The sequence below is a fragment of the Epinephelus fuscoguttatus genome, linkage group LG22 (assembly GCF_011397635.1).
Source record: "Epinephelus fuscoguttatus linkage group LG22, E.fuscoguttatus.final_Chr_v1".
NCBI classification, from domain to species: Eukaryota; Metazoa; Chordata; class Actinopteri; order Perciformes; family Serranidae; genus Epinephelus; species Epinephelus fuscoguttatus.
The window spans coordinates 22382207-22397543 of record NC_064773.1 but is presented as its reverse complement, the minus strand read 5'-3'; the positions used below and the strand labels follow the sequence as shown (position 1 = coordinate 22397543).

Here is a 15337-nt window from a genome sequence, read left to right as displayed (position 1 = left end):
CACTTCACTGAAGTACTGTACATTGTACGGTAGAGTTTTGCCATTTAGAAGCACTCTTGGATTCCTGCACAATTATAGGCTCACACAAACACACTGAGGGTTTTTATTGCGCGGCAGCATAGGACTATGTAAACTGAAGTTCATTAAAGCAGCGATAATCAATATTTGATATTTACAATGTATGGGGTGCCGTTTGTAAAGTGTCTCACGCTGAAAATAACATCAACATTTTGCCACATTTAGCTTCAAACAATGTTTAAAAAAGTATTGTGATTTTTTTAACGTCACCTTTTACCACATTTACAGCAATATTTGTTAACTTAGAAATATATTAAATAGTTAAATCTAAATATTAAATGTGGCACCTAAATGTTAAATGTTAAATCTAAATATTAAATCTAAATCTAAATATTAAATCTAAATCTAAATCTAAATGTTAAATCTAAATATTAAATCTAAATCTAAATATTAAATCTAAATCTAAATCTAAATGTTAAATCTAAATGCTAAATATAAATATAAATATAAATGTTAAATCTAAATGTTTTGGGTGAAACTAAATATTTAGCTAATATGCAAATTCACACTGCCGGTCACCGGAAGTACCAAAATAAAAGCTCGAGATGGTCAGACTGTTTACAGAATCAAATAACGAATTAAAACCAACGTATCGAAATGGACACTTGAACATACATTAGCGTGATAATAACTACCTAAAATAACAAGAAACGTGTTTGGAGAAATTTTATTTGATGTGTACTTTGAGCTGTTAGTGTCCCTTCTGAGGGAATCACCTTGTTGTTTACAAATACTTCCGGGTAGAAAACCAGCGCTGGAGTTTAGCAACATATATATATGCACATCTCACGTTTTTCACGTCACTGTATCACCGTTTAGACTAATCTGGTGTTTGTAAAGCCTATAAACACTATGACTGAACAAACATTACTATCACGGTCTGAAATTAATAACATGGTTATCGTAGATTAGCGGGGCTAACTGTTAGCTGTTAGTCCCGTTAGCTGTGTCTGTAATGACTCACTAACTCTAAACGGTCCGTGAAGAAAATATTTTTTCCAGCGGATGTCTTAGTTACAACATGATTGAGCTAACTGGAGTAGTTTAATGTCGTATCCGACAACGGGAGACATTTAACAGATGACGCCCTGATAGCTTTGCTGCTGCTGCTGCCCACTGATGCTTTCTAGACATCGTGATTTCCCAAAACTGAATAAATACCACACAGCAACACAAAACTGCTTTGCTAGCTCAATCATGTTGTAACTAAGACATCGCTGGAAAAAATATTTTTCACGGACCGTTTTAAGAGTTAATGAGTCATTACAGACACTGCTAACGGGCTAAGAACTACGGTTGTTAGCTTAGCTTAGGTTGTTAATCCCTCCGAAGGGACACTAACAACTCAAAGTACACGTCAAATAAAATTTCTCCAAACACATTTCTTGTTATTTTAGGTAGTTATTATCACGCTAATGTATGTTCAAGTGTCCCTTTCCCCCGATAAGTTGGTTTTAATTCGTTATTTGATTCTATAAACAGTCTGACCATCTCGAGCTTTTATTTTGGTACTTCCGGTGACCGGCAGTGTGAATTTGCATATTTGCTAAACATTTAGTTTCACCCAAAACATTTAGATTTAACATTTAGATTTAGATTTAGATTTAATATTTAGATTTAATATTTATATTTATATTTAGCATTTAGATTTAACATTTAGATTTAGATTTAGATTTAATATTTAGATTTAATATTTATATTTATATTTAACATTTAGATTTAGATTTAACATTTAGATTTAGATTTAGATTTAATATTTAGATTTAGATTTAGCATTTAGATTTAGATTTAATATTTAGATTTAACATTTAGATTTAGATTTATATTTAGCATTTAGATTTAGATTTAATATTTAGATTTATCATTTAACATTTAGGTTCCACATTTAATATTTAGATTTAACTATTTAATATATTTCTAAGTTAACAAATATTGCTGTAAATGTGGTAAAAGGTGACGTTAAAAAAATCACAATACTTTTTTAAACATTGTTTGAAGCTAAATGTGGCAAAATGTTGATGTTATTTTCAGCGTGAGACACTTTACAAACGGCACCCCATAACAATGCACCACATAAATACTTCTTTGTTTGAGGGTTCATTTTTTGGTTTTAAGGCCAGCGACTTTGCTGCTGTGGTTTGCTCTCATCAGCATGGTTTTCTGTTTTAAGCAAAACAACAAACAAAGAAATAACGAACTTAATGCTATGCTGACAAAGTTAGCACCTTGCTAGTGAAAATTATGGAGCATATAGCAGCTAAAGAGCCAGATATTTTTCACAGGAGTTGGCGGAGACCAAAAACAGAGCTAACAGAGTGTGAATGTTGGACTCACATTTGTCAGATACCTCCTGTTTTAAAGCCTTGAGTCTGGCATTGGCCGTCGCCATCTTGGATTTTTGGAGTCAGAAGTGACCATATTTGGACGAGAGGGTGGAGCTATGGAGGAGCAAGGGCATTAGACAGCATGTGACTCAAAGGGACCACGCACATTTAAACATTTAAACACTTAAAACACATCAAAAATTAACCCCAGTGCAGTTGTCATGAACGGGGAAATTAGCTAATGAGACCAAAACCATTTTTGTACCAGGCTGTAAACATGTTTACTTCTGCTGCAAAGTTGGCCATTTTAACATGGGGGTCTATTGAGTTTGACTTGTTCTTCGAGCCACCCTCAAGTGGCCGTTAGAGGAACTGCAGATTTTGGCACTTCCTAGTGGCTTCATTTTTCAGCCCAGGAAGTTGCCACTTTCCAGAAACACGACTCCAAATGAATGCTAATGTTGCTAACTATCTAATGCTGGTGTAAATAGTCCTCTTTTTGATAATATAAGTCAGCGCTGTGTTCACACAGCATCTCTCTGCTGCCCCCAAGTGGCCAATAAAGTCAGTTATTCCAGATTGAAGGCTTAATTGGTGTGTTCAAATTCAAGACAATGACCTATCATATTAATTTTTTGTTGATATGGTGTCACGGAGGTGTCGATTCAACACACAACACTAATTTTTCGGGCAATACTATTTACATACATGAGGGAGACAGAATATTAGATCTTTCGACTATGTTATGTGTAATTGTAAGGCTTAGTCTTTTCATAGATTGGCATGAAAAATCTATGTAAATGTTTCCGTCATGATATCTGTTCATGATGATTGTTCACAGTGAGCAGTAAGTGTTGTGTTCCTCCTGCTAATGCACGATGACAACATGAATATCTTTTTCCCAAGTTAAATTAAGATTACGGGGGATTTTTTTTTGTCTGTCTCCTTGTCTGTCTCTGTGTTTAAGGCCTCTTTTCTCTTGCAGGATATTTCAGAAGCCGCCACTGTATCACTGCACCCTGATCTGTAACTACTATAAGCTTAAATGGGAAACCACTCAGGGTCTGTGCAGTCATCAGAGATTGTGCAGCAAACAAGCGGACTAATGCTTTTAGATGGGATTCCCCTTAGTCATGCTTAACACACACACACACACACACACACACACACACACACACACACACATCTACACACATCTACACACACACAATGGATTTTGGGGCTGTGATCCTCTTCAGATGTCTTCTAGCAAAAGTACCGCTGTTGAGATTTCCCAAATCCTCCCTCTGCGCTCATTTGGAAACCCTGTAATAACCCTCTTAATCCCAAATCAGTATTTTCTAGAGGGTTGCACAACCACACGTGTCTTATGCAACTGGCGGAGCATCCAGAGTCAGTTATAGAACAGTGGGGAGGAAGGGGAGGATGGATGACGAGGCTGCTGATGCAAAAAAACTGTTTGGATAAGATGCTTGATTGACTACTAACATTTTACCATTTCAAGTAAACAGTTAGCTATGATTCAGAACAAAGACTTTTTCCAATTTATTTTAACAAAAAAAATATGCAGGACTTATTTGAAAGGAGCTGTTTGAATTCTACCAAGTTGTATTGCTTTCAATGGTGTTTGGATTACTATATTTTTGAGGACCTTCCACTGACCACATTCTATTTTTGACGCTACCTGGGTCATTCTGTATGCAGCATTATATCAGTGCTGCTTCTTCTCTCAACTAATCTCTACTTGTGCATCTCCTAATCCTACACTAATCTAAAGTATGCCCATCCTACCCAAAGCCAATGCTTTACTGTATCATATTGTATCATAGAAATCATGGTTTCAGCCATCGACAGTAAATACAATTGTAAATGTGTGTCTATCATAAAGGACCACCCATATCCAGTTTGAGGTGATAATTATTTTCTGACCCATATGATACTTTGCAAGGCAAATACCCAATCGGGGGTGTGGCCCCGGTTGAGTGTTAACCCATACAGGGAGCAACAAGGATCTAGTTCAAGCTACAGCAGGTCAAGCTCAATTGAAATTTTGATTTTGTAAAAGCTATTTATAAAGTGCCTTTTTTAAAAATTATTTTTGCCACATTTTACCATATAATTCTCACAGCAATCAGCTAGCTTTTAAATCAAATTAATCAACAGTCATGGGGTTGTTTGCTAATGTTGCCAGGCCACTGTCAGTCAGGTGTGATCAAACCACACCCACAGAGTCCCGATGAAGCTAAGTTGAGTTGAGGTTTTAACTGTTAAACTTCTTAATGTATGATACCAACAGAGCTGCACAGGTGATGTTTTTTGTAGATGAACTCGGAATTTAGCACCACCCTGGTTCCCTTAACAAAAAGCCAAGGTGACATTTCCATTGGTTTTTGGAATTATTGCAGAAAATTCGCTCCATGGCAAACAAAAGTTTATGACATTTACACATTTCGTTCAGCAAGACCCGCACTAGGGTTACCACTTTAATGACTTTTGAAGCGTAAAATTGCCAGAAGCAAAAAGCTAACGTTAGGCTAAAAACAAACTAGACAACACTACAGTTATATGTTCTGTCGTCTCGTTTAGCCACTTGTTAGCACCTGCCTTTTTCAAGAAAATTCACAAGTGCTGTATTTACTTACATATCTTATGCTGTAGTGCAAGACATAGAAGTCTCTTAAGCTTGTTTCAGGCATGGAACTAAAAACCCATTGACTTTCAGACAAAGGATCAGGAAGTGCAAACATGCTAACTCATGTTTGCATTTAAGAACTCATTCCTGCAGCATCCTATACATGTTCTCCCCTGAACTTTTACTTTGTTTATTGCTTAATTAGCCATTAATATTCAATGTTATGGAGAGATAGTCGGTTTTACTTAAGTTTTAAGTTTTTCCAGTGGGCACTGCGGACACAAGTGACAATTAGAAGATACTGGAAAATGCTAAAACATACTTTTACAGGAGCACAAGTACAGAAGAATCAGCAAACTACATACAAAGCAAGATCTACATAAAGTAAGCCACCATTAGCTAACATCAGCCACCATGAACTACTCATACAGAGCAAGCAGGGCTGTAGCAGCAATATCACTGCAATGGTGTGTTTAATGGCTTATGAATTCAACTTCTTGTTTGTAATAAGCTTGATTCTTCTTTAAAAAAAAAAGTTACAGTCACTTTAAGGGATTTCTCTCAACCTTTGATGGTTTTAATAACTGTCCTCACAAGCACAAAGGTAAAAGAACACTCAGCCTACATAGTTCGACATTCTTCACCAGTAGATGGCACAATTGGATCAGTTGTCGTCTCACCTCCTGCCTGGTCTTGTTCAGCAGCACACTCGTTTCTTTAGGATGCCAACCGTGGCCCTGATGAGTCTGAATTATTTAGCTGGCCTGGCTGTGATGGAACAGAGATAAAGAGGAGGGCAGAGGGTCACACTGATAGACTATTTACTTGTGCCTACTCAACTCCTCAAGTTTCAAGTTAAAGGTTTTCCAAATTTCCCAACTTTCCAAAGTGAAATACTGAACATCTGACAAAATGGTAATTGTTTTACAGCCTTCTTACCGGTGTAGAAGTTGATTAAATGTCTTAAATATCTTGAGAAGATATGGAACGCAGGCAAAGTGTACCTACTGTGAACTTACTACCTACATGTGTCATGATTGTGACGACTAATCCCACCACCAGTCATATTTTGACCTCTATTCCAACTCCTTACTTCATCTTTGTACCTTATGTCACCTGAGGAGAGTACCGGCTTCAGTTGCCATAACAACTAACCACCCAATAGACTTGTGAAACCTGACCCTCCCCTCTAACCTTTCACTCTGCCTGCTGACTATAATATACTTGGCAATACCTGTCGGGCAGCAGACTGTATGTGTGCGTGTTAATGTGACGGACTTGGCACAGTTACCATTTCCAGGCCCTAACCCTGCAAATAACAGGACACCAATAACAAGAGTACACTTATCTTATCTATACTAAGACATGGATAGAGAAGAGAAGGCCTCGTAGTGATGTCATGCACTTACATCTTCCCCCTGGTTTAAGCAAAAGGAGCGTTCATGGTCCTGTCTGACCTCAGCAACCTTTTACTTTTCCCCAGCTCTTTGATCCGCCGCCTCCTAAGTGCATCTTGGCTAATCTGGTACATATGGCTGAAGACAAATTCCTACAGACAAACGTTAAAGTGAAGGGCTGCGTATAGATGGCTTACCTTGGAATGCCAGAGCAAAGTGCCAGGTCTTAATGTGGCCCGAGCTGTGGAAAAAAATGTAGATAATGTAGGGGAAAAGTTCAGTGCAGGGCTTTGTAGTGACATACTACGAACTATAAAGTATCTTTAGTGGCAAGTTTACGATCAAAATTCATGAACTTTTCCGTGTCAGCCTACAAAAAAACATCATACCTGGAGCACTCTATGGTGCCCTGCCTAGAAAATGAAGTCACGTTACTTCCTTGTGTGTTGTCATCTGAGCTTCTCTGTTCTTTGTAGTGGTTGACGGTCTGGTCACACGTGTATGAATTCTGTGTTGGTAGCCCACTGGCTAGCTGTCGCTGTCGCTCTGCAGTGCATACAGCTGTTACTACTGACAGCGCTCAACCTTTGCCGCTGCCCCCCCCCCCCCACACACACACACACACACACACACACACACATTAACACCTTTAGCTCTGTCACCACCTTTGCTATTGTTAGCACTGTTAGCTACATTAACTGCTAGCTGCCAGCTCAGCCACCTCCATTTTGAGCCATGTGTAGACAACCTCTGAATCACAGATGTGCTCAGAATGGGTCCATGTCATTGGTCCGACAGCCCATTTGTCCGACATCCCATTAGTCTGACGGTCCACGGTGCTGAACGGCACCCGGTGGGCATATTTCTACCTTGATGGTGCGCCGCGACTGGCTCTGGGTCAGCTGGGAAAGGCTTGAGGTGAAGCAGGCTCACAGCTTATGTGTTTGTCACTTTCTTTTTCATTTTAACCCACACCATGATCTTTTCCTGACCCTAACCAAGTGGTTTTTGTGCCTAAACCTAACCAGACCTTAACCACGGGGCATCATGATGATTTCGGAACAACGGGTTTAATATGGTTGGAACAATGGGATGTCAAACCAATGGGCAGTTCCTGCTCAGAATATTGTATGAAGCTTCTTTAAAGCAGTAGTTTGACATTTTACATTTTAGGGATGCTTGTTCACTTTCTTGAAGCTGCAGCTGGCAGTTGGTTAGCTTAGCACGAAGACTGGAAGCAAGGGAAAACAAAGGTATATCACTAACTAAAATGTTAAACCTGTTTTGTCCAATTCATGCAAAAACCAAAGTGTAGTAGGCTACATGACAATTATGGGCTGTCATATGTGATATTTCTCAGCCAGGAGCAGTAGCTTCTTGGAGTCTCCTCTGGTTGCCTGCTTTCCAGGCTAATTGTTCACCCCTTTTTCCTGTCTTTCTGCTAAGCTAAGCTACGCAAGCTAGGAGAGCAAATAAGCATTGTCTACTTTCCAGATCATCCCTGTCGTTTGTAACCTTGCATCTCCATATTTCTAATGTATTTATTTTTCATCAGTCAAAAAATGTTAATGGTTACCCTTTACGTCTGTATGTGGGTTTTACAAATATTTAACCAATGCTAAATTGTTGTTTTTTTTAAAAAAAACAACAACTTGTCACTAAATTTAGATGCAGTGTTAGTTATTTCAATACAAAAGGTTTTTCTCATTTTCTAAAAAGTAATGGTTATCAACATACAAGGTTTTTGTCTGAGCCAAAATATGAAATTAAATTTAACAGTAATCTCATGTTGCCTTGGAGACACCAAATTCGCTTTATGGATACCTGACTGTGCACAAAGTACGCTTCTCAAAAAACAATAGGCTAATTTTGGATTACAAGCAAATTTAGATTATTTAGTGGAACATACTTCCATTGGTGAATAATTTGTGCCCAGCCATGTTATTGACTATATTGACTGTGTTTGTGCGTGTGTATGCGTATGTGTGTGTGTGTGTTCATATGTGGGGGTGGGAGGGGTGGGTTTTCAATATGCACGTAATATTTTTGTTTGTTTTTATTCTGTGAAGCACTTTGTGCCGCATTTTTAATGTATGAAAAGTGCTATACAAATAAAGTTTGATTTGATTTGATTTGATATGAAGTTTGAATAATTTCACCCGAAAAGAGTTTAGTCCATCCAGAAACTGAAAAATATGTTGTATGTAAATACAGCAACTGTGAATCAATCGTGTGTGTGTGTGTGTGTGTGTGTGTGTGTGTGTGTGTGCGTGCGTGCGTGCGTGCGTGCGTGTGCGATGCAATTACTTCCTTCCATAGACTGTGTGTAAATGTGTGTGCCCTGCAAGGTTTGGATCAAAGTGAGGGGATTTAATAGGACCGGCTGCCACCATTGTTCTATGAGGATTAACACAGTCACCCAGACAGATACACCCATACCTCCAACCACCCACCCACTTTGACACACATACACACACACACACACACACACGCTTCTTATGTTTAAGGTTCAACAGTCAGCCTTTAACCTCTCACTCCTACAGTAAACTGACTTGCGCTGTTCTCTGATAGTGAGCGGGGCTCTGATCACTTGGCACAGGACACACAGAGACAGTAAGACTGTTCTCCCCATACATTACCTTGTAAGGACAACATCTCCATCGTATACACAGCACCGCAGGGTGCGCCTCTGTTTGAAATCTGGTGTCTCTGTCCCTCCATCCATGATATTATTCTCTCCCTGATGTGAAAATAGGAATATTTTATTACCTAAACATACAGTACAAAACTCCTAAAAAGGTTTTCTTGATAAAATGAAATACTAACGACGAAAAAAAATCAAAGTTTAAGTTTTGGGGGAAAAAAAAAAAAAATCTTATGTGGCCCATGCACCCCAAAGTAAAAAATATATATATCTGTCATGCTATTTATGACTCTAGACACTCTATACACATGTGATCACCTGCTCCTGAGTAACAATTTCTGTTACTCATCACTTGTCGGAGCCAAAAAAAGTTACCTAATTTCCCATGAGTACTGCACATGTTTCTACTCGCCACGCTTCCTTCCAGGCAACAGACATGTACTACAATAGGCTGCACAACACAGTTAAAAATTCATCATGTCATCTTTAATTTTACAGTCACAATCATCTTTTCTTTCCAGTGTCTTAAAACCATAAAAAATAAATATACATTATGTTACAAAACATTTCCAGTGTCTCGGATCAATAAAAAAACAAATGTATCAACAGCGTTGATTACAGGAGGGCAAAACACTGGGGTTGTACATATGGTACAAAGGCATTCAGTGAGTGGTAAACAAGACTTTAAGTTGCCTAATATTAGCTGCAGAATGCACAGGGTTGGCATCTTTTTCACTTTGAACTCAAACGTTTTAAAATTTATACTGAATCGATGTTGATTGAGTGATTTAGTATCAATTTTGGATTAAAAATATGCTTAAAAAACATGAAATCTATTAGCGAGTGCTTGAAAAGCATAGATCCTAAAGGAATAGTTATGATTTTTTGAAGTAGGGTTGTATAAGGCACTGATACATAGTCATTGTGTTATCTACTGTAGATGGCAATTAGCACACCCCCAAGTTAAGAGAAGCAGGCAGGAGTTCTCTATCTGTTCTCCTGTCAAAGCCACCAGGCTCCGTTGATAAAAACAGCAATTTTGGCTCACTGAACATGGGAGCTGTTGGTGTACTGCTGCCTCGATCAGACTTCGTTTCAGCTAGCGTATGACTTTGGTGAATCCATATTAATCCTTTTAAACGCCAGTGTAACACAATAACACACATAAACTAACTGATTAATGCGGGATTTATACTTGTGCGTCAAATTGATGCCTGTCTACGGCGGAGGCTCTACGTCGAAGAGCCTATGCCGTACCCTACGCTGTAGCCTGATGTGCACTTTCCCAGAAATGCAACTACACGTCGCAGCAACGCAGACCTCCTGTCTATGTTTGTAAGCTGAAACCATTTCCCTCAGTTGAAACAAAGCTTTTATTTACTTTAATTTCACGGATAAGAAACAATAAATTGTGAAGACAATAAAGCCTCCGCAAAAATAGCATTTTAAGTCGTGTGTGATTTATCCTGGCTTCATATGAGCAGAGGAAAAGTCTGCTAGCCGCTAGGCTAATTTATACAAAGTAAAATGCCATAGGCTTCTGCTAATAACGTTAGCATGTCACATTTGTTTGGAAAACGCGTTTAGTTTAAGACAGTTGTTTTGTCGGTGAACCTTGTGAGTTGTAAGGAAGCCAAATTTGTAACATTACCTTTATCAAATGTAGCTGCTGTACCTGGCTGCATATGAAAAGAGGAAAAAGCTCTGTAGCCGCTAGGCTAAATTATACAATGTAAAATGCCATAGGCTTGAGCTAATAACGTTAGCATGTTGTATTTGTGGGGAAAATGTGTCCAGATAAATAAAAGTGTTTGTCTGTGAATGCTGCGAGTTATAGTGAAGCTGATTTGTGTACTTGTGTTTGAAACTGTCTCTATTAAGCCATATTTAATGTGTGTTTAATGTGTGTTTTGAGTCACCTCAACTTTACAGCACTTCACAGAAACCCCATCGCCGGCTAGTGGTCTGGAGGAGTAACTGCAGAGTGACACAGACACACCACCGCACAAGTAGAAATACTTACAATGGTGTAGGCCATGTGTGTAGGCTACGGTGTAGGGTCTGCCACACAAGTATAAATCCCCCTTAAGGCAGCTGTAGAACAGCAACTCCTGTGTTCAGTGATCACTATTTCTCCACAATGAGTCTGGCATTAAAGAGAGCGATGTATGGCTTCAGAGCCATGTCAGAAATCGATGTCTGATGGAAAAGAAAAGCAGTGAAAAAGTATGGCGTACATTCAAACTGATTTAGATATTTTTAGGTGTTTTCTTTTAGCTGGCGAAAACATGTTTCGCTGCAGCCCCCATCCACAAGAGTACATTGCTTAGCTTCTGTAGCATCTGTTTCTTCAAAATGGGGATGTACTGGCTGCTATCTACTTAAAGTAATACACAGAATATAGCTAAGTACCTCATAAAACCTCACTTGAGCTATTCCTTTAAGATATAGTTATAATCCTGAGCTGTATTTCAATGCCACCAAAGACCAGTAAACGTCTTTCTCTGCCCCCTATTTTGGAAGAAAAGTGAGTTAAAAGTGAAACTGACTCCAACCCTAATGTGCACATTTACTGTAGTTCATGACTTTGGTAACCAGGAGAGTGTTGCATCGGACAAACAAGCAGGAAGGACACTGGAAAAGAAGGCTTCAGGTTTATAGTGCTTGAACAGGAAAACTGAGTTTTCAACAGGAGGGTCGATCCCTCTCCATTCCACATAACTGATGTTCATTTAGGCCCACTGTACTGTGTGTGCATGTACTTTGGACATTCTAGGTCGCTCTCACACACAAACATAACAGCATCCGTTATGTGTTTGTGCCAGAGAGTGTGGCGGATCTCCGCAAAGCCCACGACAGGTTGAGATGGTGTGTGTTTGTTTGTGTAAGGCCTTGATTCAGGATTGTTCTCAGTCTATTAAACCAGCATATCAAGTGATTTTCACCATTGGAATAACACAGGCAAATGATTTTTAGTCGACAAACTTGTCCTCGCTACGGCTGACATACAAAATAGATCATTTCTTCTTCACCTTTAACAATATCTACATGTTAATTACACTCTAAATGCACTGCATTGAGAGGCCGTGCAAGCCTTTCTTTGAGTAAAAAACAAAACAAAAAAAAAGAGCACTTGGTGTGTGATAGTGCCGTCGGATGTGTCCGATAGTCAGTGAGACAGCAGGTTGCTGCCTGATGGGACTTGTAGTCCGTGAAATCCTTTAGGACTACAAATGTACCAGCATGTATCTGAGTCTGAGTTCATGCACAGTGATTGTTCATCTGCCTTTTCCAGCCTTCCTAACTTTACCCATTAACAGGGCAACATAACCACCACAGAGGAACACCGTTTTGGGGCTTGCAATGCATCCTGGGGGCAATTCTTCATCTTCCGACTCTACATCCCCATTTCCTACAGTGGTTTTGGCACACGTGGCTCCATTGCTTCCTCTCTTGGTACAGTCCAGCATTCCCTTTATTGTTTTCTCACATCTTTTCATTATCTGCTTATTTTCTTGTCTCAGGCAGTCTTAAAGTCTGCAATTAATACTGCTCTCCAGAGAGAGGGAACATGAGAGGAGGGGTGGATGGACAGATCAGGCGTGGGGAACTGTTTCTCCCCTTTCACCCAATCTGCAGCACCCTGCCCGTCTTCAGTTTTCTTTTCTTTTATTCCCGTCCTCATGGCTCTCCTCCTTTCCTCTCCTCCCCCAGCAGGTTCTTTGCTCCTTCTCTCACAAGGGCAGGCTGGTCTGGGTTTTCCTAACAGGTCAGATCGAAGTCTCGTTACTGCCGCTGTTAATGGAGGACACGCAGGGAGGGGAAGAGGAGGGATGGGGGGGATGCAGGAAGGGTGCAGGGAGAAAGAACATGCAAGGTGAAAATGAATGCAGGGATGCAGGAAGTCATCATGCAGCATTTAAGCAGGATGGTCACATTACTCATGCTATAGTTAAAGGTGGAGTTAGGCATTTTGGGAAATCTGATGACTCACTTGAATGAGCTGGATGAGACGATCAATACCACTTTCATGCCTGTGCACTAAATCATGCTACCTGCAGCAGCCTGGTAGCTTAGCCTAGCATAAAGACTATAAACAGGAAGCAGCTAGCCTGGCTCTGTCCAAAGGTAACACAATCTCACTAAGTAACACCTTATGTCTCATTTGTTTAGTTAGATTTATTTGCTCTATACAAAAGTAAAAATGGATGAACAGCAGAGCGAGGCTAACTGTATGCCCTGTTCCCTGGGAAACTGAGCTAAGCTAACCAGCCTCTGCCTGTAGCTAAATATTTACCGTACATATAAAAGAGTGGTATCAATCTTCTCGTCTAACTCTCTGCAAAAAAGCAAACAACAGATTTCCCAAAACGTCAGAGTGTTCCTTTAACTCTGGATCCTGCACTTAAAGGAATTATTTGGTATATTTTGTCAGATGTATGTATTTCAATTACATTTAAAATTTCCATCCAACTGAGTCTAACATAAAACCGACAAATACCATTTATGTAATTTAATCAAACTAAATAATCATGTGACTATTACGACATGTGAATTTCTGATGGAGGAGAGGAAGTGACGAATCCATATACTGCATGATTTGGAATATCATCAGAAAATTTTAAATAATGTTGGTTGACATCCATACATGATGAAGTAAAGTGATTTTTACCACAACTTCACCAATTTGCCCGGTGTGGACACGATCATCAAAACAAATGACCACATCCTCCAGACCTCTAAGGTTACACGTCGAGCTGATGAAAGCGTACAAGGGTCAGGAGGACTCTGACTATTTTGTGTGCGGTTGGCTCCATGGCTGAAACAACTGCTTCGTTTTTGGTCGGGTGAGTAAATGTCTTCTACATTTCAACTCCACAAATGGATGCAACACTTTCAGGCCAACGTTACTGGGTAACGTTAGCGAACTCTAGGTATTATTTTCCACCTTATATGTCAACAGAGGTCAAATGAAACACTAGTAAAAATTTGAATTGTGGCTAAAAACATGGAAACATTGAAATTACATTCAACTCTAAGCATGTTTAACACAGCGCTTCAGCATTAACGTTTGATAGTACTTGACGACATTCCTTCAGACTGAAGACAGATTTTTTTCTCAGAGAGTTTTTTTACTTTCCCCTTTTGCATCCTAATATTTTTGGGACTTAAATTGGCCTTTTTCCCCCCAGTTTGATCAAATGGAACAGCCGTAAATCACAGGCATTTGCGCAATACTGGTTGTCTTTGCCTCCAGTTGCCTGCCCTTCATCTGGACAGCGCACAGGTGTCTGACTTCAAATGCAAAGATGCTAATACTGTTGATAATTTCAATGTGCTTCAAACATGATGACGGAGAATTTATTCAAAGTAATAAAAACATAAACTTCGCGCAAGTAAATTACATTAATTCTATGAGCTTTCTAAATTCTCATAGTCCATTCATCTCAGTTTTATTTGATTTAATGGTAAATGGAATTTGTTGGTTTATGTTAAAATTACTTGACTCAGTTGTAAGGAAATTTCATATGTAAGTAACAGAAATATGTAAACCTGACAATCATTTCTTTGAGTGTATTATGATACATGCATTATTGCATTAGTTGACATTAAGGTCAGCTGATACATACTGACTGTTCAAAGGTTTTTTTATAACACTTTAAGTCACGATCAAACTGATCTTTAATCCTTTTCAAAGAGATTAAACATGATTAAATGACCTCATTCATTTGCTTTATATTATTGTTGATGTTATATGTTAATGATGCAAAGTAAAAACTTGTCATCGCTGCATGCTAACACTCTGGAGCGCTACTCACTCTGAGTCAGAATCGTTGCCTCCGTTAACCGTCCCTGACTTCAAGTGCATTGCCACCCCTCCGTTGGTCTCCCGGTAGATGCTCGCCGGTGGAGCCCCTGCAGGAATCTGCGGCCGCGTGGAGACAGGGGGCTTGATGAGGGAGCTGTTGTCGTGGTTGCCGGGGCGACCGCCGTCATTGGAGGCCAGTGAGGGCGGCCGGGATGAAGGGGTCATGATGTTGACGGAGGAGAGGGGCGGGGAGGAGGTGTTGTTGTTGTTGGGGGGAGGGGACGTGATGGTGGGGGGGTTGTAGTCGCTCAGCTTCTCCCTCAGACGGTTCTTCATGTTCTTGTCCGTCAGCGGAGGAGGGTAGCTGATCTTGTTCTTTAAGATACCTGAGACAGACAGAGAGTTAAATCCAGTGTAAATCACATCAATCAATTCAGTTTAATTCAAAACAGT

General features: G+C 39.6%; 1 protein-coding gene across 3 annotated transcripts in view; it reads right to left on the bottom strand.

Moving 5' to 3' along the window:
* Positions 1–9539: 9539 nt before the first annotated feature.
* The window catches only part of celsr1a (cadherin EGF LAG seven-pass G-type receptor 1a), a 118968-nt gene continuing 113170 nt past the window's right edge, over positions 9540–15337 (bottom strand). For 2 of the 3 annotated variants that reach the window (XM_049566549.1, XM_049566551.1), the window contains exons 35-36: positions 14895–15270; positions 9540–12837 (exon numbers count right to left, since the gene is read on the bottom strand). In XM_049566549.1, coding sequence (XP_049422506.1) covers positions 12810–12837; positions 14895–15270 — 404 coding nt within the window. In that variant the 3' untranslated portion in view covers positions 9540–12809. Of the gene's footprint in view, positions 12871–14894; positions 15271–15337 lie in introns of all 3 variants that reach the window. The other variant, XM_049566550.1, reaches the window with a different exon arrangement.